This window comes from Centruroides vittatus, unplaced genomic scaffold, assembly GCF_030686945.1.
Source record: "Centruroides vittatus isolate TY-2023 unplaced genomic scaffold, ASM3068694v2 contig_801, whole genome shotgun sequence".
Classification (NCBI taxonomy): Eukaryota; Metazoa; Arthropoda; class Arachnida; order Scorpiones; family Buthidae; genus Centruroides; species Centruroides vittatus.
Window position 1 is genome coordinate 422,206 of NW_027122519.1, and position 27,091 is coordinate 449,296.

Consider the following 27,091-nt stretch of genomic DNA (forward strand, 5'->3'; position numbering starts at 1 on the left):
CACACAATAGAATTTTAATGTGTTTTAACATTAGCAAAAACTTAAATCATCTGCATATGTGAGATAAAAATTTTAGACTGGCAAAATACCTTAACAAAAATATTAGACCACACTTGTTTAAAATTTTGTAGGACCACCTATAGCTTTTATTAAATCTGCAGTTCATTTTGGCATTTGATCTAAAAGCTATTGACACTCATTTGGTGTAATTTTATTCCCAACATCTGTTCATAGACAATTTCAATTCCTTCTTGTTTTGTGGTTTTGTTTTAGATATTTATTCTTCAATAAATACCATAAATTTTCAATTGGATTCATATCAGTACTGTTTGGTGGCCAGTCTATAGTCCTGATATTGTTTTGTAACAACCATTCCTTAACTGTTTTGCTTTCATGACAAGAAGCTTCTTGAAAAAACATTCACTGTTTCCAAATATTTCCTGAATAGATGGAATCAAAAAGTAATTTAAAATATCTTGATATATCGATACATTACTGTTTACAGTACCATTGCAAATGCAAACTTTGCCTATTCCATTTGCTGATATGCAGCCCCAAATCATTACGCAGAGCGGAAATTTCACATTTGACTTTAGTTCTGCTTTGTTAAACATTTCTTCTGTTTGCCTTCACATGTCAGTGCCAATGTTGTCACGAGATTCCAAACAAATCTTACTCTCACCTATGAGAATTACCTTCTTCCAGTCATCAGGTTTCCAGTTTTTATATTTTTTGGCCCAGTTTATTCGCAGTTTCATCTGTTTGGCTGTAATCATTGGTTTAGTTTTTACTTTTCTGTAACAGTAAATGGTTTACTTCTGGTTTTGTTAATGCCCCCAAATGTGTTAGAATAGTTTAGATTTAATCTATTAATAATTATCAAATTTTATTGTGAAATATTTTTGGATATACTTTATGCAGTCTAATACTTTTGTCGAGGAATATTGCTAGTCTAAAATTTTTGTCTCATACATGCAAATGAATTAATTCTTTTGTCTAATGTTAAAACACATTAAAATTCTATTGTGTGAAGTTTTTCTGTTAAATATTGAATTTTAAGGAAAAAATACTGGAAATTTGTAAAACTTAACTGAAAATAGTTATATACAATCAAAAGTACAAAATCAATATTTTTGAAAGGTGGTCTAATACAGTGGTCTAATTTGGCAGGGGGTTGTATATTTAAGCAATGTAAATATATTAATAAACAATGTCTTTTATTAGAAGATTTTTGTCAGCATATCAAGTTTTACTAATCCAAGTTTATCAAATCTATGAAATTCTGTTTATATACAGTAGATATGTGGCATACTTGTAATTTTGAAAGGTATTTTTAGTTTAATATGCTGTTCAATGTATGATATTTTGATGAATGTTAATCTAAAAAATTTTATGTATATAATGTCTACATTATGATTGTGTTTTTATTGCTTACTTAATAAAGTCCCACTATTAGTATATCATTTTATTTATAAGAAATTTATTGTGTCAATTTATACTGGTAAATTTATTAACACTAGAATAGTTGAGGTTGTCAAACTGACAATTTCTATTTTTTCAATTTTCACTTTTTTTTTTATTCTGCTTTGAGGACACTAAGATGTTTTGTCATTTAGAAAAATTTAAATGTCTAATTATTTTGTGTTTTTTAGTTTGTTTTTTATATTTGTACTAGCGGGTGGGCCCGGCATTGCTCAGGCAAAATTAACGTTAGTGAAGATTAAGATTATTACATTATAGTCAACCTTACCCGTTTTCACAGAATGCAAGAATTGGGTTCCCCTGTTTCCAGACTAATCAGAGAATTTTTAGATGGGTCTAAAAATATGTTCGATTTCCCACAAAAACGAAAAAAACTGCATCTGCGTCTTGCACGTCGCTTTCTCTTAACAATTCCATTGTTATGTAACACTTCCATTGTTGATGGAAGTTTTAAGCCTTATTCCCATCCCTCCCCCTGTGGGAAAGAATTTCGAAAAATCCCTTCTTAGTGTGCGTTCTCGTGACATATCCTAACTGTGTACCAAATTTCAACTTTCAACTTCTAACTGTTTGGGCTCTGCACTGATTATTATTATTATTATGTTGGGTTAAGTTAGATATACTCGGTTAACACCGGTGGCTAAGTACTATGCCGGACCAAAGTCAAGGCATAGTAACCAAAACAGAAATTAAAGAAGTGTATCAGTGTGTGTGTCTGTATTCAGGAATTTTCTCACAATATGACATGTATTCAGTATAGTGGCCTTCTGTAGAGTGATGTATGTGTTTCTATTCAATTCTAATGTGCCCAGGCTTTTGTGTAGTGTGTGTGGTATGACACCTGTAGAGGAGAGAACTACAGGTACAATAAGCACCCCATCCATCCTCCACAGATGCCTTATTTCCTGGGCGAGTTCTGTGTACTTGCTAATTTTTTCAGTGCATGCGTTTTGTATATTGTGAGTGTTTGGAATGGATATGTCTATAATGTATGTGATTTTATTGTGTTTGTCAATGAGTGTGATGTCTGGTCTGTTGTGGTAAATTGTTTTATCTGTGATTATGGCTCTGTCGTAGTACATTTTGTGCGTGTTGTTTTCCAATACTGTCTGTGGAATGTATTTGTAGTATGGTTCGTGGATGTCTGCTAATTTGTGTTTCTTTGCAAGCTCTTGGTGTATTATATTTGCTACTTGGTTATGTCTGTGTAAATAATCTGTCTGTGCCAAGAGCTTGCAACCAGAGGTGATGTGTTGTATAGTTTCTGGCATGATGTGACATTTTCTGCATGTGTCATTTGTGAGTGTTGCATCTTTGAGTATGTGTTTTCTGTAGTTTTTAGTATTTATGACCTGATCCTGTATGGCAATCATGAATCCTTCCGTCTCCCCAAAGAGGCATCCCCGAGCTAACCAGCTGTTTGACGCAGTTTTGTCAACAAAATCCTGGGCCAGATCATAAGGATGCCTGCCATGGAGTGCCTTTCGAGCCCACGATTGCTTAATGGTGTCTATGCTTTTTATATGTTGTGTTGTGTCCATATGATGTGAGTGTAAGTTTAATGGTGTGTTATTCGAGTCTGCTAGAGTTACTGCTTTATGTAATTGTGATGTTTCTTGTTTTTTGTAGAAAAACTCTCGCAGTGACTGTATTTGTTTGTAGTGAAGGTTAACTATGTCAATCAGGCCACGTCCGCCATCTTTACGTGGAAGGGTTAATCTTTCTGTGGCGGATTTAGGATGATGTTGTTTATGCTTAGTAAGTGTTGTTCTTGTTTTCCTTTGGAGTTGCTCAAGATCAGTGTGAGTCCAATGTATAACTCCAAAAGAATATGTGAGTACTGGGATGACATATGTGTTTATTGCTTTAACTGTGTGTTTTGCATTTAATTGTGTTCTGAGAATAGCATTTAACCTACTTTGGTATTCTTTAATTAATCTTTGCTTTATTTGTGTATGTTCTGTTAGTTTGGCCTGTTGGAATCCTAAATACTTGTAGAACTCGCCCTCTTCCATGGATTCAATAATGTCTCCATTTCCAAGTGCAAAATCTTCTTTCTTCAGGATTCCTTTTTCTATGTGAAGTGTTTTGCATTTATCTAGGCCAAATTCCATTTGTATGTCCTTGGTGTATGAATGTGTGATTTGTAGGAGTTGATGAAGTTGTTTTTGTGTGGATGCATAAAGTTTTATGTCATCCATGTACATGAGATGTGACAGTGTAAACTGTGTTGTTTTTTCGTGTCTGATATTGTAACCATATTGCGTGTTGTTTAACATGTTGGATAATGGGTTCAGGGCTAAGCAGAACCAGAGAGGACTCAAGGAATCTCCTTGAAATATTCCTCGCCTAATAAAAATTTGGTTTGTTTGTATGGAAGTGTTACTAACCCTGAGATGTAGTGTTGTTCTCCAGTGCTGCATAGTGTTTTGAAAGAATGCAATGAGTGATGGATGTATTTTGTACATGTGTAGAATATGTAGCAGCCAACTGTGTGGAACACTGTCGAATGCTTTTCTGTAGTCTATATATGCCATGTGTATGTTTCTGTGTTGTCTGTGTGCTTGCCGTAGAATGACTGAATCTATGAGTAACTGTTCTTTGCATCCCCTGTGGTTTCTACGACAACCTTTTTGCTGTTCTGTTAGAATGTTGTGTTCTTCAACGTGTTTGTATATTTTGTTTGCGATACAGGATGTCAATAATTTGTAGAGTGTTGGAAGACATGTAATTGGTCTGTATTGTGTGGGGTCTGTGGTATTGTTGTTTTTAGGTTTCATGTAGGTGATGCCCTGGGTAAGAAAATTTGGCATGTCTTGTGGATTGATGATGATGTGTGTTAGATGTTTAGCTAGTTCCTGGTGCAGTGATGTAAACTTTTTGTACCAGAAATTGTGAATGTTGTCTACACCAGGTGTCTTCCAGTTGTGTGTTCTGTTAACAGTGTATTGGAAATCATGTATGTTTATTTCAGCACAGGGCATAGTTGGTATGTTGTGCAAGTTTCTGTTCTCCTCCTCGATCCAGCCTGCATCAGCATTATGCGTGACAGCACTGGACCAAAGAGAAGACCAATATGTTGTGAGTTCTTCTTCTGTTGGTGTGCCACTGTGCTGTGTAACAGTGTTTGCTTTGTTATTGATTTGTCTGTAAAAGAGTTTTTCATTGTTTGTAAATAATTTATTTTGTTGTTTTCGTAGTGTACATGTTTTGTATCGTTTGAGTCTACGTGCTTTGGCAGCAAGTTTTTGTTTTAGTGTATCAATGTATTCTGTAATGTGTGTGTTGTGATGTTCATGTTTTGTGTGTGTTTTTATTTTCTTGAAAATGTTTTTGAGCTGTTTCCTTAATTTGGGTGTTATGTTGTTTTTAGCGTATTGTGTCAGCTTGCCTAATTGCTGTCTAATGTCATTTATTTGTATTTCTATTCTTCTCTGCCAGGCAGGCTTGTGATAGAATTTTGTTTTCTGTGTGTTTGTCTGTGATTGTACTTTCAGCCCATGGTGTGTCACTACTGTGACTGCTCCAGCATAAACTAATGTATGAATGTCTGCGAGTGTAGAAATTGAATGAATGTAGTGTGGTAGTAAGTGAGTGTTTACGTAATTTAGTGTTTTTCCTACTTCCTTTGACGTGTTGATTTTTGGTATTCGTGGTCGTTGTGTGGGATCTGTGCCTGTATATTTAGTGAGTGTTTCCTGAAATATATGTGAGAGTGTATTAACTAAATCCATGTCTATGTTATCAGTGATGGATGAGGAAATGTCTGTAGTATCATTAGTGGTAATTGTTGTATGTGTGTTATTATCAATGCTTGTTGCTGGATTATCCTGACAGGTTACATGATCTTCATTAATGTTAGATGTTTCTGTCTGTTGATGTATTTGATCAGCAACCTGTTGTTTGATAAGTTCAAGTGTTGTTTGTGGAATAAGGTTGTTGTGTATAATTGTTCTTTTTTGATCAACAACCCTTTGTTCGGTGACAGTGAGATGAGGATACTGTTGTGTGAATCTATGGTGTAGTTGTTGTCTGTATGCTGTCATGTTTGTTTCGAGTTTTGTGATGGTGTAATAAGTACGGATGATAAACTCGTTCATTTCTACTGTCCATTTCATCCGTTGGCGTGGTTTTCCAGCCTTTGTGGTCTGTGGATGAATTGCCACAGAAACACCAAGGCTGGGTTGGTTCCTCACATCTGTTGAGGGCATTGCAGTAGCCATGCTTGGGCCGGTGCTGCTTTCGCCACCGGTAACCAAGGGAGACTGTGACCTATTTTTCGAACGTGAGCCTCTGCCTAACCCACGAACGCGGACCTTGTTAACCCGGGCGACGTCCGAGCCGGTATCACACTTTGATCTAGTTATTACCATGATGAATATCTCCACAGAATGTGGGTGTGGTCACTCTTAGCTTCATTTCTCCCCATAGACCTTACTGGCATGGGTGTCCCTACCAGGAGCTTATGCTCCAGCTTGCATTGCCCTATGGATCAGTAAAATTACTGGGCTCTCCCACCACGACCAGGTGGTGACCACGGGAGAGTTATTATTATTATTATTATTATCATCATCATCATCATCATCAACTCATCTTGATTATATATATAGATTACAATATATATTTTTCCTAATTTAGTCAATTATTATATTCTTTTGCAATATACTGTATGCATTGGTCATGTTTATTTATTACTTTAGTAGCACATAACAAACTATAGTAATGTTCAAAAAAGGTTGACAGCTAAAGATACTGTTTTTGTGTAAACAAAAATAAGTGGACATCTGCATAATGTTAACTGATTGCAATATTTATTTATTTGAAAAAAATGAATGTTTAACTATCATTTTATCAAAACTCTTTATTTATGAATAGCCAATGATCACTTTGTTTATTTTATTTATATGTGATACAAAGCAAGTTAAATAAAATCATTTAAAAAAAGATACTTTTATAACTCAAAATTTATGACTGTAAAATTAAACTTCATACCAATTTAAATTTTACCAGACAACACTACAGAAACCACAAAAGGTCATATTTATCCTGAAGACCAGAACCATTGTAAGGGAATATACTTTTTTTTAGAGAAATTCTACTTTGCCACCCCAATTAAAATTAAATGATGTTTCAAAAAACACCTTTATGCATTTTCAAAAAAATTTTTTTAATATAATAATATTTTAAACATAAAAGAAGATAGATCTATTCTCTAGATGTAGCTCTGCTTTTAAATTCTTTAAAAGAGAAGAAATACAGGTGTAAACAAATATAAATATTTGCTATGATGTATGTGATAGGTGTAACATTTCTATAAAATTGAAGTTAGTATGAAAAATATACCATATGTTTAGTATATATTTTAATTTTCAGTTTAGAATAAATACACTGTCTTTTGGTGTTAAAGTCATTTATTTGAAAAGTTTTTAACTACAAACAGGTACTTTTGATATTTCAAAAACGAAAAAAAAATTGTGTTGCATCTGTTCGATTTTCTATAAAACTATATGCTAAGATTTAAACTGCACATTTGGAATCTTTTCGTGAACTTTCTAAAAGTTTGTTAACCGATGTTATACACACACTGCCTGAAGATGACATTTTGAAATCCACATGGTAAGCATGAGTTGCAGGTTCGAGTCTTTTTTATTTTCTTCCAGAATATTCTAAATGAATTAATTATTAAATTTAATAAGAGATCGTACCTAACACTGTCCTCTTATAACAATTTACTGAAAATTTAATTATTAATAGTAGCCAAAAAATAGCCTGATGCATTATGGCAGTTGTTTAGCATTGATTATTGATTAATGATGGGTTTCAAGAGGTTTACATATATATATGCTAACTAAAAACAAATGCTTTTGACATTTCAAAATGTCTACAAAATGTCAAAAGCATTTGTTTTTAGTTAAAAACTTTTCAAGTAAATAACTTCAACTCCAAAAGACAGTAGTTTATTCTTTTATAATTTTCAAGTTTTATTGTCCTTCTGAACCTGCTGTCCCTAAACAATGCCTAAGTTGTCTAATACATTTCAGCAGCTCTGCTGAAGACTGCAGGTTTCCCATCTCTGTTCTAGATAATTATTAAGTTGTCAGTAAAAATTATGTTACATATCTATAGTATATTTTAGACTGAATGTTACATTTAAAAGAATTTGTTTTTAATGTAGGCAGGATAATTTTCTAATTAGTAATTAATCTAATTATCTATAATTTAGATTGTTTAAATAACAATATCCACAGTTTCAGGATTTCTAATGTCGGTGCATTGCACAGGCCATACAAAATTGCTAAAACGTTGTGACGATCAAAGAGAGGTATTCGTATGGGAGAGTCTTTACATATCCACTTTAACACCGTGCAATGAATCTAATTATCTAATTACACAGTATTTGACTTATTAAATGGATTTTTTTTATCAAAAATAAACATTTTTTTAAATCTAAAATTGACCTGCTAGAGAAGCCAAAGTTTATAATTATTTTATCCAAAAACCTAAACAACCTGATTATTTTTTAATTACAGTCGGCTGTGCAGTAGATTTTCTCAGTATGATGCAAGTCTTCGAAATGCCACCCCGTTACAATGCGGCCACCTCTCTGTATCATAGCATGGCACAGCCCTGACTACGGTATTTTAATTTTAATGCTGATTATTATGAATTATCATGCATTAATAATCAATGATTTATTAATTACATAATGAATCATATTTCTTTAGTCTGATAATGATTGCATAAATTTAAATTATTTGTATGCCATATTCTACATAATTTTAAGAAATTATATATAAGATGCTCTCATTTTATGCCAGTGATGCATTGTTGATAGAGGTGGTGTAAACAAAATTGGCACAAAATAAACCCATTTTATCATGGAACAAATAGGGATGCATTCCAAGCATCTAGGAATGAATATACAGTAAAACTTCTGAATCTTCATTTGAAGATTTGACCAAAAAATGGCCTGTTTGAGTTATGAAGAATTCTATATATGGAGATATGTGAAAAATAGAAAAAATTTTATCCAGATGCAAAGTAAAAAGAAATAAAATAAAGAATACAGTTCTGCATTACATTTAAGTGTGTGATATTTATTTGAATCATTATTAGAATAATATATTAGGCTGTAATAATGATTTTAATAAATACTATATCATGAATTTAAATATATCACAAAATTACCTCTCTGTGCTACACTGCATTTGTTCAAAAATCAAATTTTGCATAATACATTACATAAATTATTCACATAAATTATACTTTACATAAATTATTCAATTATTAGAAAAAGTTAGATGGTTATCAAGTAGATCTTTATTAATATAAAAGCAAAAGTTCATGAAATCTGAAGGCAAAATTCAAAATGGCTGACATGAACAAAGAACTCAACTCCAAACAGAAATATGAATTATGAGAAAATAAGTATTTTTCAATAAAAATTAAAAAACAAAACACTAAAATAAACTTTAGGTACTATGGTGTCTCTTCTACCTGCTGTGACAAAAAAAAGCACCAGCATTTCCACTAGCTGGAGGCAAAACTTTTAAGCTGCTTAACAATATTACAGGAAAGCCTAGACTAAGCAAATTTTCTGATAATTTGAAACTCTAATGTCATTGGCTTATACAGCTGTGTTAAAGCTACTTAGCAAACAAGGATTTGTTTTACTTGTTTTACTGCTAAAAGGATTTGTGAAACTTAATAAACTTAGGTTGGTTGGCACCTCCTGAATTTGAATAGTTCAACTTAAGGAGGGACAACACTTAAAATTTAATTTAAACTCATCAATTAAATGCACATAAAATTTTATTCAATATAAGACAGAAAAATACATTATAAATACATGTTTACCAAGACAAACAACTTAGTTTAACTTAAGGAGGGATTTAGGATTAGAGGTTTTACTGAATATACAGTATATTTATACATATTTTTATATTTTCAATAAAAACATATTTAGTACAGAAATTTTTACTAATACAAGTAGAACCTTGATTATCTGGACTAATTGGGAATGAAGATAGTTCAGATAAGGAAAAATCCGGATAATCGAAAAAATAATAATTGACAGTGAAAGACATGTACTGTACATACAATATGAATACTTTTTATTTGTCTAGATTTACATATAGCTTCAATATATTAAATTATTTTTTATTAAGAAATTCAATTATCGATTTTTGATTAAAGCTAGCGATTCTTTTTGAAGCTGCTTAATTGCGAATATTTTTAAGACATATAAGTTGTCCTGAGTTACACTCTTTTTGGCTCTCAAACCACTTCATGGTGACATCTAAACACTGGGCAAGGTACATTTCTCCAGGCCCTCTGGTGGCGCAAGAAGACGGATTTTATAAAATAAAAAGCAGTTGAAACTGTCAAATTTTTATTCATAAAAAGGCAAACTATTTATCATTTTATGACAAGTAAAATTTTTTCGTCGCGTTCACGGCTTTTAAGTACTGTAATGCATAAACCTTCAAGGCGCGAGACCCCTTGGACCGCGAGGCCCTGGGCGGTGGCCCACGTCGCCCATGCCTTATGCTGCCCTTGGCCATAGAAATGATGTAATTTGAATATAAATTATTTATAAATATGTATGTCAAGTTATATTTTTATTATGACGCAAAATGTATTAAAAAGTTTACACTGTGCCAGGTGAGACGTTGTTGGAACAAGACTTATGTATTCCATCACGTACATAAACAGTGTCGCAATTTGCCAAGTGCAAATCAGCAAATCCATAAAATTTTTGTTTATTTTGAACAATCCAGATAATCGAGGTTCTACTGTACAAAATAACAATAATAATAATAAGTTGACAAAACTGTGCCAAACAGCTGGTTAGCTCGGGGATGCCTCTTTGGGGAGACAGAAGGATTCATGATCGCCATACAGGATTAGGTCATAAATACTAAAAACTACAGAAAACACATATTCAAAAATGCAACACTCACAAATGACACATGCAGAAAATGTCACATCATGCCAGAAACTATACAACACATCACCTCTGGTTGCAAGCTCTTGGCACAGACAGATTATTTACACAGACATAATCAAGTAGCAAATATAATACACCAAGAGCTTGCAAAGAAACACAAATTAGTAGACATCCACGAACCATACTACAAATACATTCCACAGACAGTATTGGAAAACAACACACACAAAATGTACTACGACAGAGCCGTAATCACAGATAAAACAATTTACCACAACAGACCAGACATCACACTCATTGACAAACACAATAAAATCACATACATTATAGACATATCCATTCCAAACACTCACAATATACAAAATGCATGCACTGAAAAAATTAGCAAGTACACAGAACTCGCCCAGGAAATAAGGCATCTGTGGAGGATGGATAGGGTGCTTGTTGTACCTGTAGTTCTCTCCTCTACAGGTGTCATACCACACACACTACACAAAAGCCTGGGCACATTAGAATTGAATAGAAACACATACTTCACACTACAGAAGGCCACTATATTGAATACATGTCATATTGTGAGAAAATTCCTGAATACAGACACACACACTGATACACTTCTTTAATTTATGTTTTGGTTACTATGCCTTGAGTTTGGTCCAACATAGTACACAGCCACCGGTGTTAACCGAGTATATCTCACTTAACCCAATATAATAATAATACAGAAATTATAGATTATTTGCCTACTTATTTATATACAGAATTGACAATGCAGTTTTTATACTGCCACTATGTTGTGTAACAATGCCTCTGGACTCAACTTCAGCTCTCTAATGATGGCTGAGATTCATCTATTGATGATGGGCTAAACTTCGGATCATGCACCTTAATAAAACATGAATCCAAAGTTGCTTGTCTTTCTTTACTCTTATTATTTCATAATAAAGTGCTAAAACTTCATTTAAACTCCTTATGAAGTCACTAAGTGAACTGGGCCCAGTCAGGGTCCATTTCATAACACTGACTTGGATAATTGGATCCACTAATTTCATTTATTTGACATGGATGTTCTTTTTCTAGTTTTATTATTACGCAATAACTTTACTTTAAAATGATGAAATATTGTGTGAACAATAAACATTTTTGAATAGTAAACAAACCAACACTGCTAACTCTTATAAGAACAGTTTTCCATACAAGTAGAGTCTCTTATATGAGTTAAACTTGATTCAGACAGAAATTCACTGCCAAAAGTGAAATTCATCTATTTATTAAAAACAAAGGGGGAAAAAATGGAGCATTGCTTATTTGAGTCAAAAATTGTTCATCATAGGTCACATGTACTATATTCTTTGCCAGAAGCTACATCACTAATGACATGAAATTTTCTTTATTTTTCACATTTCACTAGCAAATTGCACCCAGTGTGAACTAATCTTTACTCATAAGTGTAAGCACCATTTTAAAATGAAGTTGTCACTAGCATTGTCACCTCTACCATAAGACACAAAACAAATTTTTACAAATTGATACTATACTGACCCTTTCACACAAATCCAGCAGTGTCGATATATAAGTAAAGCAAACATTTTCGACCTCTTTCAGGGGCTAGAGTCCAGCTTTTTATTGAAGATTTTTTATTATCCAAACTTTTCAATCTGGAACACTTCTGAAATTGTCAATATATGCTTTACCTTTATATTTACATTGCCAGAAACTTGCAAAAGGGTAGGTATGTATCAATTTATACTGTAGTACCTTATTGTAATAAACATTTTTACATTAGCAGTTGCAAAAATATTCTCTACATTATGGAAAAATTTTTTTTGAGATTTTTCTAGGGAAAATTTGAAACATGTTACTGTCATTTGGCATAGCCTGTATTTAGTTTTTCTCAATTCTTTTGTCATTTCTTTCTTGAAATTATTATTAACATATAATACTTGATACTGATGATAATTTATTGACTTTCATATATAAGCTGAAGAATTTAAATAAGATATATATTGTATGTTTTATATGTTGTAAAGTAATGATCTTGTTTATAAATTATTTTTTTATTAACAGTAATTATTTTTTAATATTTAATAAAATATTAAAATTTTTTAGGAGCTGGTTGTATTTTAGAAGCGTTACGACTTCAAAAACCATTATTAGTTGTTGTAAATGAAGATCTGATGGATAATCATCAATTTGAATTAGCTTCTCAATTAGCAGATAATAATCATTTAATATATTGTACCATAAAGTAAGTACTGAAAAAGAAACTTTATTAAATTTAAAATATATATATATATATATAATTAAAATGTTAATAAATTATAAACATTGAAAATATTATGCATTGTTACAAATAAGGCATCTGAACAAGAACACACTAGAAGAGCATAAAGACAACTAAATTTAAGCATAAATGAAAATATAAAAACTGTCTGTTGGCATTACTGGTAAATATGTTTAAATAGCAAGTACAAGCACTTTCATTAGTTCTTCTTCAGGTTATAAATTTAGAGATAGAACACATTTTCAAATTGCTCTTTGTGCATGAGCATGAAACATAAAAATTTAAAAATACAAAATCATATGCCATTACAAAATAAACATAACATATGATGGCAATGGTTAACAAAAAATAACAGAATTAATATACACAAAAATAATTGATAATATAATAAAGAAAATTTGAACAAAATGTAAACACTGGAGCCTCTTGTCACATGACTGCATGACCTACAATTTTAGCAAGTTGAACAGTTCAACCCATAGCTCTAGAATATCAAGTGTGGAAAAATTGCATGGAAACATTGATGTAATAAACAAAGACTCCCAAATGAACAAGATTCTCCTGTCCCCACAGTGTTTTATTAGCGAAACTAGTGACCAAAGAGGATCAAAGTTATATTCCATCACTTTTTGGTTAACTCTGTTGAACATCTTCCATGTGTAATATCTTCATGATAATCTGCTAGATGGACATGGAACATTCTGGTATCTATTCAACTTGCTAAAATCATAGGTCACAGTTATATGAAAAGAACATACTGGTGACAAGGGGCTGCAGTGTTTACATTTTTTCTAATTTTCAATTATTATTGTGTATATTAATTGTTATTTTTTGTCGTATTGCCATCGTATGTTATGTTTATTTTGTAATGGCATATAATTTTGTGTTTTTAAATTTTTGTGTTTCATGCTCATGCACAAAGAGCAATTTGAAAATGTGTTCTATCTCTAAATTTATAACATTCCATTTGCCATATTACCTGAAGAGGGTTTTTATACTGTTGAAAGTACTTGTACTGGTCAATTAAATGTATTTGCCAGTAATGCCAATAGATAGTTTTTATACTTTCATTTATTTTTAGTAAGTGGTATTGCTTGTTGTTTTGTTGTGTTTATCTCATTAAATTTAAGTATTATATTATTAATAATATGAAATTGAAATTTTTGAATGTAATTATATCTTTATCTTTAATCAAAGTTTAATGCTCAAGGAGTTTAGTTTTTATCATCAGATAGTAAAGTCAAAGTCCAGTTATGAAATTATAGAACAGCATCAAATATATAAAATTAATTTTTATTTAGACCCTCAATTTATTAAATGTTTTAATACATTCCAAATACACTAGAAGTTTGTTAATCTAGCATCTAAGGACCAGAATGCTTCCAGATAATCAAAAATACTGGATTACTGGACATTTTTATACTTTTACAAAATTCAATAAGTTATATGCAATCTGAGCATTGCAGACATTGCTGTACATTTTGTACCAGTACATGCTACTGTATACTCCTGATTTGTTTATGTATGCTTTTTAATTAGACTGAAAATTATACAGTAGTGTATTAAGCTTGATTGAAAAGCCTGTAAAAACATTAATGAACATGTTATTGCACAAAATTAAGATTCACAAAAGCTACACATGTTCCAAGTATCAGAAACCTGTTTTTAGTTACTCTGTCTTTACATTGGTCTGTGGGAAAGAAAATATATCAGTCAAATATGTTGTTGAACATAACACACAAGTACTAGTTCTGGGAAAGTAATGCATATCCAGTACAATACAGACTATAGTTTACTGGTTTACACTACATGGGAGATTGAAATCCTAACTATTTTTGTGACACCATTGTTGGAACTGTTTCATCTGTTGGATTGAGTTGTAGATGTCTTCTGTCTCCACCAGATGGTATTCTTATAAAGTTTTTTTTTTTGGAACATGGCTGTGATGTGTAATTACTTATAGCTCTATACTTCCTTTGCATAGTAGTCTCTAGTGCTCCATGTGTCCAAACAAATTCCAATTTATGGAATACTAACATACCAGATTATCATCAGCCAATTCTGAATTATGACTACTTTTCAGGGGATGCCAAACTACCAGACATTCCAAATTATTAGGCGCCATTTACTATACAGTCTTGTGCTGCATAACTTTGTTTGGGCAATGTCTTATTGTATACTGTATATGTTTGTGATCCTATAAAGTTATAATATTGTAGAATGGGAAATTTTTATCACTGTGAAAATCTCAGGAAACATTGATCTGAAGTCTCTTGTGTACAAAGCAACTGTGCTGCCATATGTAAAGTTTATGATGTAACCAGCATTGCCAGATCCTAAAATTTAGTTTGCAGAAAATTTTGCAAAAAAGTTTTCAGATTTAAAATAAGCCATTATAAGTCATTCTATAACAAATAAATAAAGATATGACACATAGGAATAATAAATATTTTAATGAATAAATATACATATATATCTTGGCTATTTAATCAATACAGCTTCATTACAAAATGGCTTTGTTGTTTCACATGTTATTAAAATATTAATACAAAAAGGCAGTTTATATTTTTGTATTGTTTAATACAAAGTAAGACTAAAATACCATTTTAGAGAAATTATGATATACATAAAAAAAAGCAGAAATTATACATATTCAACTTATAATTGTGATTATCAGTGTTACAAACTTCTTACGAGATTAAATAAGCTAAAAAGTAAGCTAAATATAAACAATATTAAAAAAAAAACTGATAGTAAATAAAATACTTAATGCTGTGTTTCCAAAATTGTTAATTTTAGATTTTTTTAGTGTGCTGGAAAATACTATCTATTATGAAATATGAATTATATTGCAACTAATAGTGATAAATAGTTGTATGAATTTTGTAAAATAAGTCTTAAAAACTTTATATGATTTTTGAAGGTGATATATAAATATCAATATTTTATCAAGTAATAAATTAACTCCTCAAAAATTATTAGTGTCTTATCTCACAAATGATCATACTAAAGCTAAGTATCACCAAATTTGCAGAGAGGATGATCAATTTATTAATACAAGAAACATATATAAAGAACATCAATTTGTTTTGAAGGCTAATGAATTCTTTAATTTCTTTGTTAATTTTAATTTAAGTATTAAACAGAAAATTTATGAAAAAAATATATTGTGAAAAAATTAATATTATTACTGATTAACACTATATCTGGAACCTGTTACCAGTGTATTTTTTGAAAAGATAGTCTATCACAAATGTTTTCAAACTTTTGAATTGTTCTTCTTCAGATAAAATTCAATGGAACACTTCAAAACAGAACATAGATATTCAGACATTCAAAACCAAATTGAATGCCTGTTTGACAAAACACGTTGCAGTGGACATGCACGTTCTTGCATGGATGGCAGTAATTAACAGTCATCGTCTATAAGAGTCTGCCAGGCTATGGATAGATTAAACTCCTCTTTCCGGTTGATACAGATGGTCACATGGCTAGCTCTGTAAATGGATACAGCTTCCAACCATTTTAGATGGTCCAGGTGGGGGATGTAGTGATGACGATCTCAGCTTTGTCAAATCCTGCTTCAATAACCGGATCAGATGCATATGTGGCCAGGGCAGTGGTGTGTCGTCCATGCTGTAGGTCCTCTCGGTGTTCTCATACTCTGGTAGTTAAGGAGTGCTTGGTGGAACCAATATATATAAAGCTCTTGTCCCATCTGTTGTCTTTGAATGGGATGGAATAAACATCGGGAAGTCCGTTACGATCTGTAGAGTCTGAGGATGTCAAAGATCATCTGACATATCCTGTATGCTATCTGCATTTGATGTTTGTTGGCAATCTCTGCATACACCGCCTTAATATATGGGTTAAACATGATTGGGACACATGTTTAATCATTCGGATCAGTGATGGTCCTTGCATGTGCGTTGGGTGTGCATTGTGAGTGGTGATGTCACTCGATCAAACAGTGTTTCAGAGTAGGGTACCCATGCTTGGTTGCTATCTTCTTAACGTGAGCTATCTTGGTGGCTAGGGCTTATGAGGTGGATGAATGGGTAAATGCCTTTCTAACCAGAGAATTAAAGGCTGCAGCCTTGTACGAGAATGGGTTGCGTGAACCCACAGGTTGTATGTAGAGGCTGCATGCGGTTTGTGGTATACAAATGTGTGGATGGTGGATCCTTCTACTCTAATGCTTATGTCCAGAAAGTGGACTTCAGCATTGCTAGATTGCTCAATGTCTACTGTTAAGCCATAAGGATTGTTGTTAATGGCTTGCACAAAAGCCAACATGTCTGGTACTGTCTTCCACATGATGAAAATGTCATCTATATATATCTTATAGAGCAGGATGTTTGGGAGGAAAGGTGGAAAGATCTTGTGTTCAAGTTGTCTAATGACCATTTTGTACAGCTCACTGGACACCGGGTTACTCATGGGGACTCTTCTTTTTTGCTTGTAAACAGTTCCATCAAATGCAAAGATAGAATTATAACAGATTAAATGGGCTATCTCCAGCGCTTGTTGGTGTAGTGTTTGATCTTGAGCAAAAGTAAGTAAAAACTCCCTAAGGTAGCAAAAGGCTGGAGAGAGTTCCACTGAAGGGTACAGAGATTTGAAGTCCAAGACGATAATAAACTGATTACAAAAATCAGTGATTACTGATTTTTGTATCATTCTAAAAATGATCAGATATATTATAATTTTCTGTAAAGAAAATAAATGGTAAAAACTTTAATGATGGACATTTTCTGTGATGTTATATTATGTATAGATAAATCAAATCAATTTATTTCTTCTATGCCAAGAAAAAGAAAAATTTGGAAAAATTGGTATATTATTTTTAGTACAGTCTTCTTGTTTCTCAATTTACAAGCTTCCTAATAACTTTCAAAAACTGTTTTCAGTTGCTTGATAAGTCGTTTATACATTTTTGGTGTTTAAGTATGTAAATACAGATGATTAACCTGCTAACAACAATGGAAACAGTCTGTCTGCTTTCTTGAATGGTGTATTGAATCGATCAGTAATGTTTACTACTGTTGGGACTGCTAGATGACTTGAATGGTCTCTATTTGAATACATTTGCTTTATTGTTTTTAAACTTTCTTGGCTTTTATGCTGATCTGGTTTTTCTATATCGCATTAACATTTTAGCAAATTTGGAAAGATTTAGTTGTTTATAACTAGAAAAAACCTGAGTGCAATATGTTGTTTATTGATAGTATGACTAAGAAGTAAAGCCTACACAGTTACAGTTCCAATTATCAAGACCAGACAATGCAGACAACTGACAAAACACATTTCACCTTATCTAACAACAAAGTAGAAATGATGACTTTTGAATTGTTTTTGACATGGAATTATTATTTTTATATATAAATTGTCTGTGCTTTTTGATATGTCCTTTCTTATATTGTAAGCATAGTATCAAATTTATAGAAATAACACTAGGCAACAAATCTTCACTTTAATAATTTTTCTTATCTTTTGTGCATAATTTCATATTATCTGTTATTTTTTATGATTAAAATAAGAACAAAATATTTGTATCATATCAGAATAAGAAAATAAAAGCCAACTTGTTTATTATTAATTTTATTAGTAATAGAAAAGATATAGATGTACAGTATATTAAGGTTTAAAAAGTTTGTTTTGCCACTTTTTTTTTATATGATGCACTTTTGGTTTTTAATATTTGTGTCCATCATTAGTCAGCCGACATGATGACTAAATTTGGAATTCATTTAACAATTAACATAATAACACATGTTCAGCACACCGAATAAAATATAAGAAAAAATTGTGTTGACAAGTGTAATTACATCCAATATTTTTTGTTTTAAAAGTGAACTGCTTTTAAAACAAAAAATTCTTAAACAGGTATAGCAGGATTAGTTAGATTTGACCTTGCTATAGTTGTTTGTTTGGCTTTATATATGTGCTTAATTCACATATATGACTTTATTTTAATGTTAATCAAAGGATTGTATGAATTTGAATATTCTTACTTAAGTATCTCAAAATTTAATGTAAGCATTTTTATTTTTTTGCTTCCAGTTTTATTTTCTGAAAATAATTTTAAAGGAGATTTTTTTATTTCCTTAGGATACATTGATAAAATAAATGTTTCATTTCATTGTGCCTTTTTTTTATGAATTTTATTAATAAATGGATTTTTGTTTTGTATTTGTTTTATTGCAACTAGTTTGTTTTTTAAATGTTAATTTCAAAATTTTAACTTGATGAAAATTGCTGAGCATATAATTTAAGTACCCAGATAATTTGTTTTTTGTCAAAAGTTTTTAATCATATTTTAATAAGATAAATAACATTTACAGTAGAGAGTCGTAAATCGGTACCCTGGTAATCGGAATGGCCGGTAATCGGCACGATTTTCAGTTGGACTGTGTCGTGCTGAATCGAACGTTTTTGATACTAAATTTACTTCTAAAGTATAATTTTCATGTTTTTATATTCTTCAATATATTTATTTTGTTTGTACAAAATGCAGAAATAATTTTTAACGATACGATAGCCTCGATTATTATTATAAAAATTTTCATTAGGCTTAAAATCGACGAAAATTCAACACAAAGCGACATGCAACGGAGAAAAATTTGAACATCGGACAGGTTAATATATTTTTTCGTACATAGACCATAATCGGAACAAATCCCTAATCTGAACAACCCCAGTCCCCAATTGATTCCGATTTTCGGTTCTCTACTGTATCTTATTAAAATAATTGTGGTAATAATTATGTTTTTACTTTGCTTGCAATACAAAATCTTTGCTAAATACTAACTTTATTCCATTAAACTAACATTTTAAGCTCTATTATCGGTTATTTTCAGATTAATAAAATAATTTGAAACAATTTAGATACTTATATGTTAAATCATAAATCTTATTCTTTTTAGAGCAAGATTTATGATTTAAGAAAAGCCAACAACTACTGGATTATAGCCAGATATAATCCAGTAGTTGTTGGCTTATTATATATGTACATCAGGTTTGTAGATGTTGGATTATGTCTTATTCTAATATTTTATTCTTTCAAGTTTGTTAAGTATTCACTATTAAATAACTTATATACAGTATATATATTTTCTTTATTTCATAAGATTATTAATCTGAAGATTTGTAAGTTTAGTAGAACAAAATTTATACCAAAATATGGAATTTGTATTATTTGAAATTAATTATCAATTTTTACAAATTTCTTTGTGTCGAAATTTTTACAAGACATTAGTATTTTCTGTATTAAATTGATTATTCCATAAATTGTAATGTTACACTGACTTATAATATATGAATAATACAATTTCTCACAATTTAGTCAAAGCAATGATATGTAATTTTAAATCTAGTTTTATTGATATATTTTGTATGTATAAATGAAAGCAGTTGTATGTTGAGAAAATTGTTATTTTAGTTTTGGATAATTGTGCATAACTGCAAATATTTTATCACAAATATCCAAAAAATAAGATGTTAAGTCGAGGTAACCAAAGTATCTATTTTAAATGTTTTTGGACTAATTTAGTTTTTCATTAACTCTCAAAGTAGAACTTAGTTCAAAAAGTAGAATACAGAATTAACAGTTTGTTACATGCAATAGTAATTCATTTCTAAATAAATTAATTTTATATATAATAAATTTTAAAATAAGCATTAAATATTATTATATTTATATTTGAAAAATTATTGAATTAAAGATTAAAAAATATATATATATATTTTTTTCCTTTAGAGATCTTCAAACAACTTTGAAAACATTGGATATTAGCCATCTAATACCATTACCTCCTGTTGAAACTGAAATGTTTCCAGCTTTTATTAATAAAGTTATGTGTTACTATGAATAAAATAGAATTAGTATATATTTATTTTAATTTGTCTAAATTAAATCTCTTTGAAAAAGATTATTACTTTAAAGAACTTTTGTGTGAATTAAAAAGCTTATTTCTGAATAATTGAAAATATTTATTGTTAAAAATTTTAATAATTTATTACAATATATTATTTTGAGTGTATTGTATTGAATTTAATTATTTATAAATTTATTATTCTGGGATGTAATAAATTGACTATTATTATCGAATATTAATGGTTTTTTTTTTTTTTATTTGTGGTTTAAGGCCCTTTACCACTCAAAAAGAGTATAAAAAGGCCCCTAAAAATATTATTAATGGTTTTAAATTGTATTGTGTAATAGAAAATTTAAATCTAACTATAATTTAAACAAGAACTTAGAATTGAAAATTTTCTTATAAGCTAGTTATGAATTGATAAATTCAAATTATTAATGATTTTAAATTTTTTTTTTCCTGCGATTTGAAAAAATTGTAGATTTGTAAATTCCCACTGTCATCCGTCTCCTCATCTGTCTTTCCTTAATCTTGAGAATGGAGTTAGATACATGAAAGCCAAGACCAGATATGGAAATTTTAGGGGCAGGAGGCTTCGATTAACTATATACAAACGTCTGGTGCAAACTGGAAGTCGTGTTATTTCAATTCAAAACTTTTCCCCTAAAAGCAGTTAATAAATGATCAGCACAACTCTATTGTTAAAGGAAAAGTGTGATGTACAGGGTCAAGCCACTACTAATTTGAGATAGTGAGCATATACAGTGATACCTCAGTTTTTGTCAATAATCTGTCCAAAAACAATCAGTGAAAACTGAGGCAATTATTTCCATATGAATCAATGTACATCCAATTAATTCATTCTAGACACTCCAAAATACATACCAAAAACATTCTATAGAGAACAAATATAGTGTTTAATACTAAAAACAATAAGAAATCAATATAAAATGAATACAAAAGACTAATGTAAAGAATAAATGAACATTTAACATGGAATATTTATATTCCCAAAGTGTTTGAAAAAATAAAAAAACTGTTAAAACTGTATAATATAACTCTAGTTCCAGTCTTTAATAATACTAGGTCTGTTAAAAAAAAATAACCAAACTTTTTAAATTGGGCAAAAACAGTGTGTCCTAGAGTTGTGAAGTTGACAACAGTACATAGGGCTGCTGGCTCTGGAAACTTTCATTGGTCCCATGATGGAGCTAAAAGGAAAGGAATGCAATGGAATTGTTTGGCTAGACCAGTGATGGGCAAAGTACGGCCCGCAGGCCAACTCCGGCCCGCGAAAGTATTTAATCCGGCCCGCCGAGGGTCCATCGACATGGATAGTATGTGGCCCACTATAATTACGTTTTGACGGTCGAGAAGTATAAAGTAGATTCTACTTAGTAGAATAATAGATGCATAACCTATAGGTGAAGCTAAACTAGCCGCGTAGTTCATGTGTTGCGTAATACGAGGCGCAAAGCGTAATGATATGAGAGGCGCAGGCGGCGAGGGCGAGTGAACTCAGTCGCCACTCGCCACTCGCCAGCTGTCACTGACCGAGCCGCACGTTTTACGTTAATTTATTAATTATAAATAATTAATTTTTAATTCAGACATTTAATTAATGACCAATTCAAAATTAATTTTTAGAAATTTAATACGAGATGGCAGCGTAACTCCCTTCCTCTAGTCAAATTAATTGATTTCTAATATTTAATTATAGCCTTTACATAGCCCAAGAATTTGGCATGTTTATCTGCGCTTTTGGGATAATGGCGTATAAAAAACGAAAAGTCGATTCTGAGTGTCGTCTGTTTAAAGAAGAGTGGGCTTGGAAATACTTTTTCACGAAATACAACGGTAAGCCAGTATGTCTTATTTGTAATGAAGCAGTGGCGGTATTTAAAGATTTTAACCTTGCTCGTCATTTCAACACCAAACATTCAAAAACCAAATATGCTTTGATGAATGACGCAGAAAAAAAGGTAAATGCGGAAAACCTAAAAAAAAACAATATCTGCTCAACGGAATGTGTTTATAAAGCAAAACACTGCTCAAAAGGCTTCTACTCTGGCTGGATATGTTGTAGCTTATAAAATAGCTAAAAATAACAAACCATACTCTGAAGGAGAATTTGTAAAAGATTGTATGGTGAGTATGAGTAAAATTTTATGTCCAGAAAAAATTAAAGAGTTTGAGTCTGTCAGCTTATCGTGAAAAACAGTAACAACGCGAATTGATGCCATTGCATCAAACTTGTCGACTCAACTTAGGCAGCGTATAGAAAACTTTAAATATTTTTCTGTGACGATGGATGAAAGTACGGTTAGAAGTAACACTGCTCAATTATTAATCTTCATTAGAGGCGTTGACGACGAATTTAATATTACTAAAGAGCTAGCTTGTTTGCAATCGATAAAAGGAAAAACGACGGGGCAAATAATTTATAACGAATTTTCCGAAGGTCTTCAAAATTTAAATGCGCCTATTTCAAAATTATGCAATATAACTACAGATGGAGCCCCAAATATGGTTGGAAAAAATGCGGGATTTTCAGGTATTTTTCGGAACCAGAATCCTCATCACGATGTTGTATTTTTACATTGTATAATTCACCAGGACGTCCTTTGTAAAGCTGCAATAGATATTACCCATGTACTTAATGTGGTTTTAAAAATAATTAATACGATTCGATCTCGGGGCTTGGTACACCGACAATTCCAAGAATTTCTGATTGAAGTCGACGCAGATTATTCTGACCTTCTTTACCACACGAAAGTAAGATGGTTAAGTTGTGGATATGCATTTGAACGGGTTTGGAATTTAAAAGAGGAAATACAAGATTTCTTAAAGAATAAAACAGACAAATGGTCTGATTTCCAAATCTTCGAAGACAAAGATTGGCGTACAGATTTTGCATTTTTTACCGATTTGCTCGAACACTATAACAAATTAAATAAAAAATTGCAAGGAAAGAACCAATTTATAGATGAGACTTGGGGTTGTCTGAAATCATTTAAAACTCAGCTTTTTCTGTTTTATAACTGCATGGCGAAGAACGATTTAACTCACTTTCTGCATTTAAAATCCATGTCACCAGTGAGTGAGAACAAACTAAAAGAATTCAGTCAGGCGTTGAAAAAACTTCACACAGAATTTGAAACTAGGTTTCAAGATTTTAAGAACATTCAATCATCGCTAGATGTTTTCTCGATGCCATTTAATGTAGATCCGGAAAATGTATCTGCAGAATTGCAGTTGGAAATTATTGAAATGCAGTGCAGTACCCATTTAAAGCAATTGTTCTTGAATTCCACAAAACTAGATTTTTATAAAGCACTGCGGAAAGCTGAATTCCCAAAGATGATTGCTCACGCCCAGAAAATTATGGCAATGTTTGCGTCGTCTTATGTGTGCGAACAGACTTTTTCGACCATGAAATTGCGGAAAAACTCAATCAGAAACTGATTGACTGATGAACACCTTTTCGCACTGCTGAAAATTGCTTCGTCACAGCTGGAACCTGCTTTCGAAAATATTATGGAAAATCAAAAACAATTCCATATGTCTCACATGCCTACCATGGCAGGGCCTTCGAATAAAAGTTAAATTAATTGTTATTTAAGGTAAAAGGTAATTTGTAACATTTGTGTGTAATGCTGTAATGTTTTTATAATATTATGATTAAAAGCTTTAACACAAAATGCATTTTTTCTATAATTCTGGCCCTCCTCTAGAATTTCTTAAACTTTGTGGCCCCCATTAAAAAAGTTTGCTCACCACTGGGCTAGACACACAGGATAATGCTCACACAACGAGAAACAACATCACACTGAGCAGAAAAACTGATGGGTCACCCTTTGTTTTCGTAAAATTAGCAGCAAGGTCACGTGGGCACACCTTCAAAATCCAAGGCAACCAATAAAAACTAAGGTATTTGCTGTATTTTAATTTAAATAAATTAAAAATATAATTAAAATTGCAGAAAATTGGTTTTATCCATTAAATAAATTGCTCGTTTGTATTTATAGATATGTTAAGTTGAATTGGGTAAAACTCATTTTCTGCAGTTGTGGATGTTGACAGCATCATGCAAATGGAAATGAGCCTCATCTGTTTTATGGACAACCCTCCTCACTGTAGTCCAAAATAAGAATGCAAATGTCTGTCTGGCATCTGAATCAGAAAGAAAAAGTTGAATTTGCAACATCTTGTAAAGGTAGAAGTGCATAATGTTCCACAAAATTTTGTGAACTATTGAGGAAGGTTTATCTAATGACTGTACAATGTAACAAACATTACTGGTTCCATGCACATTTGATATACTATCTTCAACCAATGCTGCAATATATCTTCTATCAGCTCTTCATGAACATGTTTTTGACCATTCTATTTAATGAACCTGTTTCTTTGGATTCAAAAGTCACTTGAAATGAAACTCATTTAATAAATAAAGCACTCTTTGAGCTATAGTTTACAAAAAAAGCTGGTTGAATCCATATATACACAAGGCATTTCCATATATACCTGGAAGCAGTAGTAATGCTTCCAGGTATATATATGAGGCAATAAATTTACCCAGCATTCAGCCAACATTGCTTGGCTAGACACGCAAACTTTTTTCTGCTTTATTAATTGCTCAGTCAGTAATACACAAACAGAGAAAATTATAAAATCTTGTGTAGTCTCTGCATTGTTCAAAATGCAAAAAATTGCAAGACAAAAGCTAGGACTGCAAGTATGCTACAAGATCCTCTAGAAACAACAAAATGAAACAGCTGTATGGCAAATTGTTCAGAAATTGTGTTTGAACAAATTACTGTCAGGAGAGATGGAATTTTGCTTCAGCTTACCATGAAATACTGACCTGTTATATTTGTGGAAGTTACAGAACTATGAAGTGAATGAATAGACCAACCTGTTGCTGATGACAAGTCAGCAACAGGTTCATACATAATAAGGGTATATAAGAGTAAGTGAAAATCTACATTGACACTAGTTCAGCAAAAGAAGCAGTTTGCATGGACTAGGGACCAACTGTTTTGGACAAGAGCTTAATGGCTATCCTGTAATGCAAGATTTTACTTTATGATGATTCTACTTCATGATTTCCCTTTACATATCACTAATTACAGTTGATTTTCTTTTCAAATTTTATATTTTTTATCATCAAAAGACTTATATAAAATGGCTAATTAAATCTAGTGTTTTTAAATACTTTACTGTAACTGCAGAATTGAAAACATTTTTTTCAATGTATGATGGAATATGAAGATAACAGTGATGATAACGAAAAACTCTGTGAAAAAATGTAAGTATTTCAGTTTCCATAGGAGTGACTGATTGTTCTCTTGATAGTAATGAAATGCCATTCTGGGTTAATATAATCAAAGTATATTTTAAATTATTATTTAGAGGCAGGAGTTGGAATTAGGCTTTCTAAAATTCTGAGTCAGAGTTGCACCTTCTAAACTTCTATAAATCCAAGTCAGAGTCAAAGGCTTGGTCTACCATCTCTACAGCCCTCAGTAATATGAAGTATATATATTGAAATGGACTTCTGCCATGGTCACTGACCAATCATGTTAGGCCATGGCATATGAAAAATATTAAAATATATTCAAGCATTAAATATTTACAAAAATATTTGAACAGTTGCAACATTGATTTCATTCACAATGCAATTTAATGTTAAGACTCTTGCATCAGACTGCTAAGCCAGCTGTACCTATTTCTTACTCTTGGTGTCAGTTTATTATTATTAATATCTTTTTTGTTAATTTTGGTTATTTAAAATAACCAAAATTAACCTAATTGTTTTTATTTTCCATAAAAAATCTGCACCCTGTAAATAAAATGCTTGTTTGAACTTTATCCTGTACTTTTCTGTGACAATATACAGTATTAGTATATGATATAAAACTTTATAAATAGAATTAGTCTAATTATTAATATAACAAAATATTGCATTTACACTTCTTCATTTAGAACTTTCCTGAAAAAATATAAGACTTATTTCACTTTCTTATGTTTAAAAACAAATGTTTTCAGCAAATATGTCAATATAGACTTAAATTTCTGACTTTTTTATGTAGGGAATAATTAAATTTAAAAAGTTCTTATTGCACATTGTAATTTCAATATCATATTTTTCAGTTCATTTAATTCATATACAGTGTATTATATATAAGAATATACAGGTAGGAAAAGCAGACAAAAATGATATGAATGCCTTTTTATATTTTCCTTTTGTTATTCAGCATTCCTTAGAAATATAAAAAACAGATTCTATTTTAGTTTTAGAAAAATTATGACATTTTGATAGTTCTTATCTGAATTTCAATAAAGTTATTTATGGTTATTTTCCTTGTTGTTGTCAATTTTATGAATAGTCTAAATATTTGTATGCATTTTATTAAAGGTGCTTGATGACTAATTCCGTGTTTTTATTGAATTTTCATGCGTTAAATACTTTTATTTGTCATAGTCAAAAATAAATTT

The 27,091-nt window shown here is 31.2% G+C and overlaps 3 protein-coding genes across 5 annotated transcripts in view; all 3 read left to right on the forward strand.

Annotated features, from left to right (window-relative positions):
- Positions 1-20,782, forward strand: part of Alg13 (Alg13 UDP-N-acetylglucosaminyltransferase subunit) — a 45,911-nt gene extending 25,129 nt beyond the window's left edge. For all 3 annotated transcript variants that reach the window (XM_067278485.1, XM_067278487.1, XM_067278486.1), the window contains exons 4-5: positions 12,542-12,680; positions 20,476-20,782. In XM_067278485.1, coding sequence (XP_067134586.1) covers positions 12,542-12,680; positions 20,476-20,590 — 254 coding nt within the window. In that variant the 3' untranslated portion in view covers positions 20,591-20,782. The remainder of the gene's footprint in view (positions 1-12,541; positions 12,681-20,475) is intronic.
- A 1,580-nt stretch (positions 20,783-22,362) lies between these two features.
- LOC136982042 (EPM2A-interacting protein 1-like) lies at positions 22,363-22,807 on the forward strand. Its single transcript, XM_067278472.1, has 2 exons — positions 22,363-22,575; positions 22,634-22,807. Exons 1-2 carry the CDS (start codon positions 22,363-22,365, stop codon positions 22,805-22,807), a joined length of 387 nt encoding a protein of 128 aa, XP_067134573.1.
- Positions 22,808-22,900: 93 nt separating this feature from the next.
- Positions 22,901-24,058, forward strand: LOC136982043 (general transcription factor II-I repeat domain-containing protein 2-like). The gene has a single exon (XM_067278473.1). The coding sequence runs from the start codon at positions 22,901-22,903 to the stop codon at positions 24,056-24,058; it is 1,158 nt and encodes a 385-aa protein (XP_067134574.1).
- Positions 24,059-27,091: the final 3,033 nt, after the last annotated feature.

Bases quoted from the DNA above. Each gene is read 5' to 3' on its own strand.
- LOC136982043 (XM_067278473.1), top strand. From the start codon at position 22,901: ATGGATGAAAGTACGGTTAGAAGTAACACTGCTCAATTATTAATCTTC.
- LOC136982042 (XM_067278472.1), top strand. From the start codon at position 22,363: ATGGCGTATAAAAAACGAAAAGTCGATTCTGAGTGTCGTCTGTTTAAA. The intron at 22,576-22,633 runs GTAAATGCGGAA...GTGTTTATAAAG, and splicing joins TGAATGACGCAGAAAAAAAG to CAAAACACTGCTCAAAAGGC.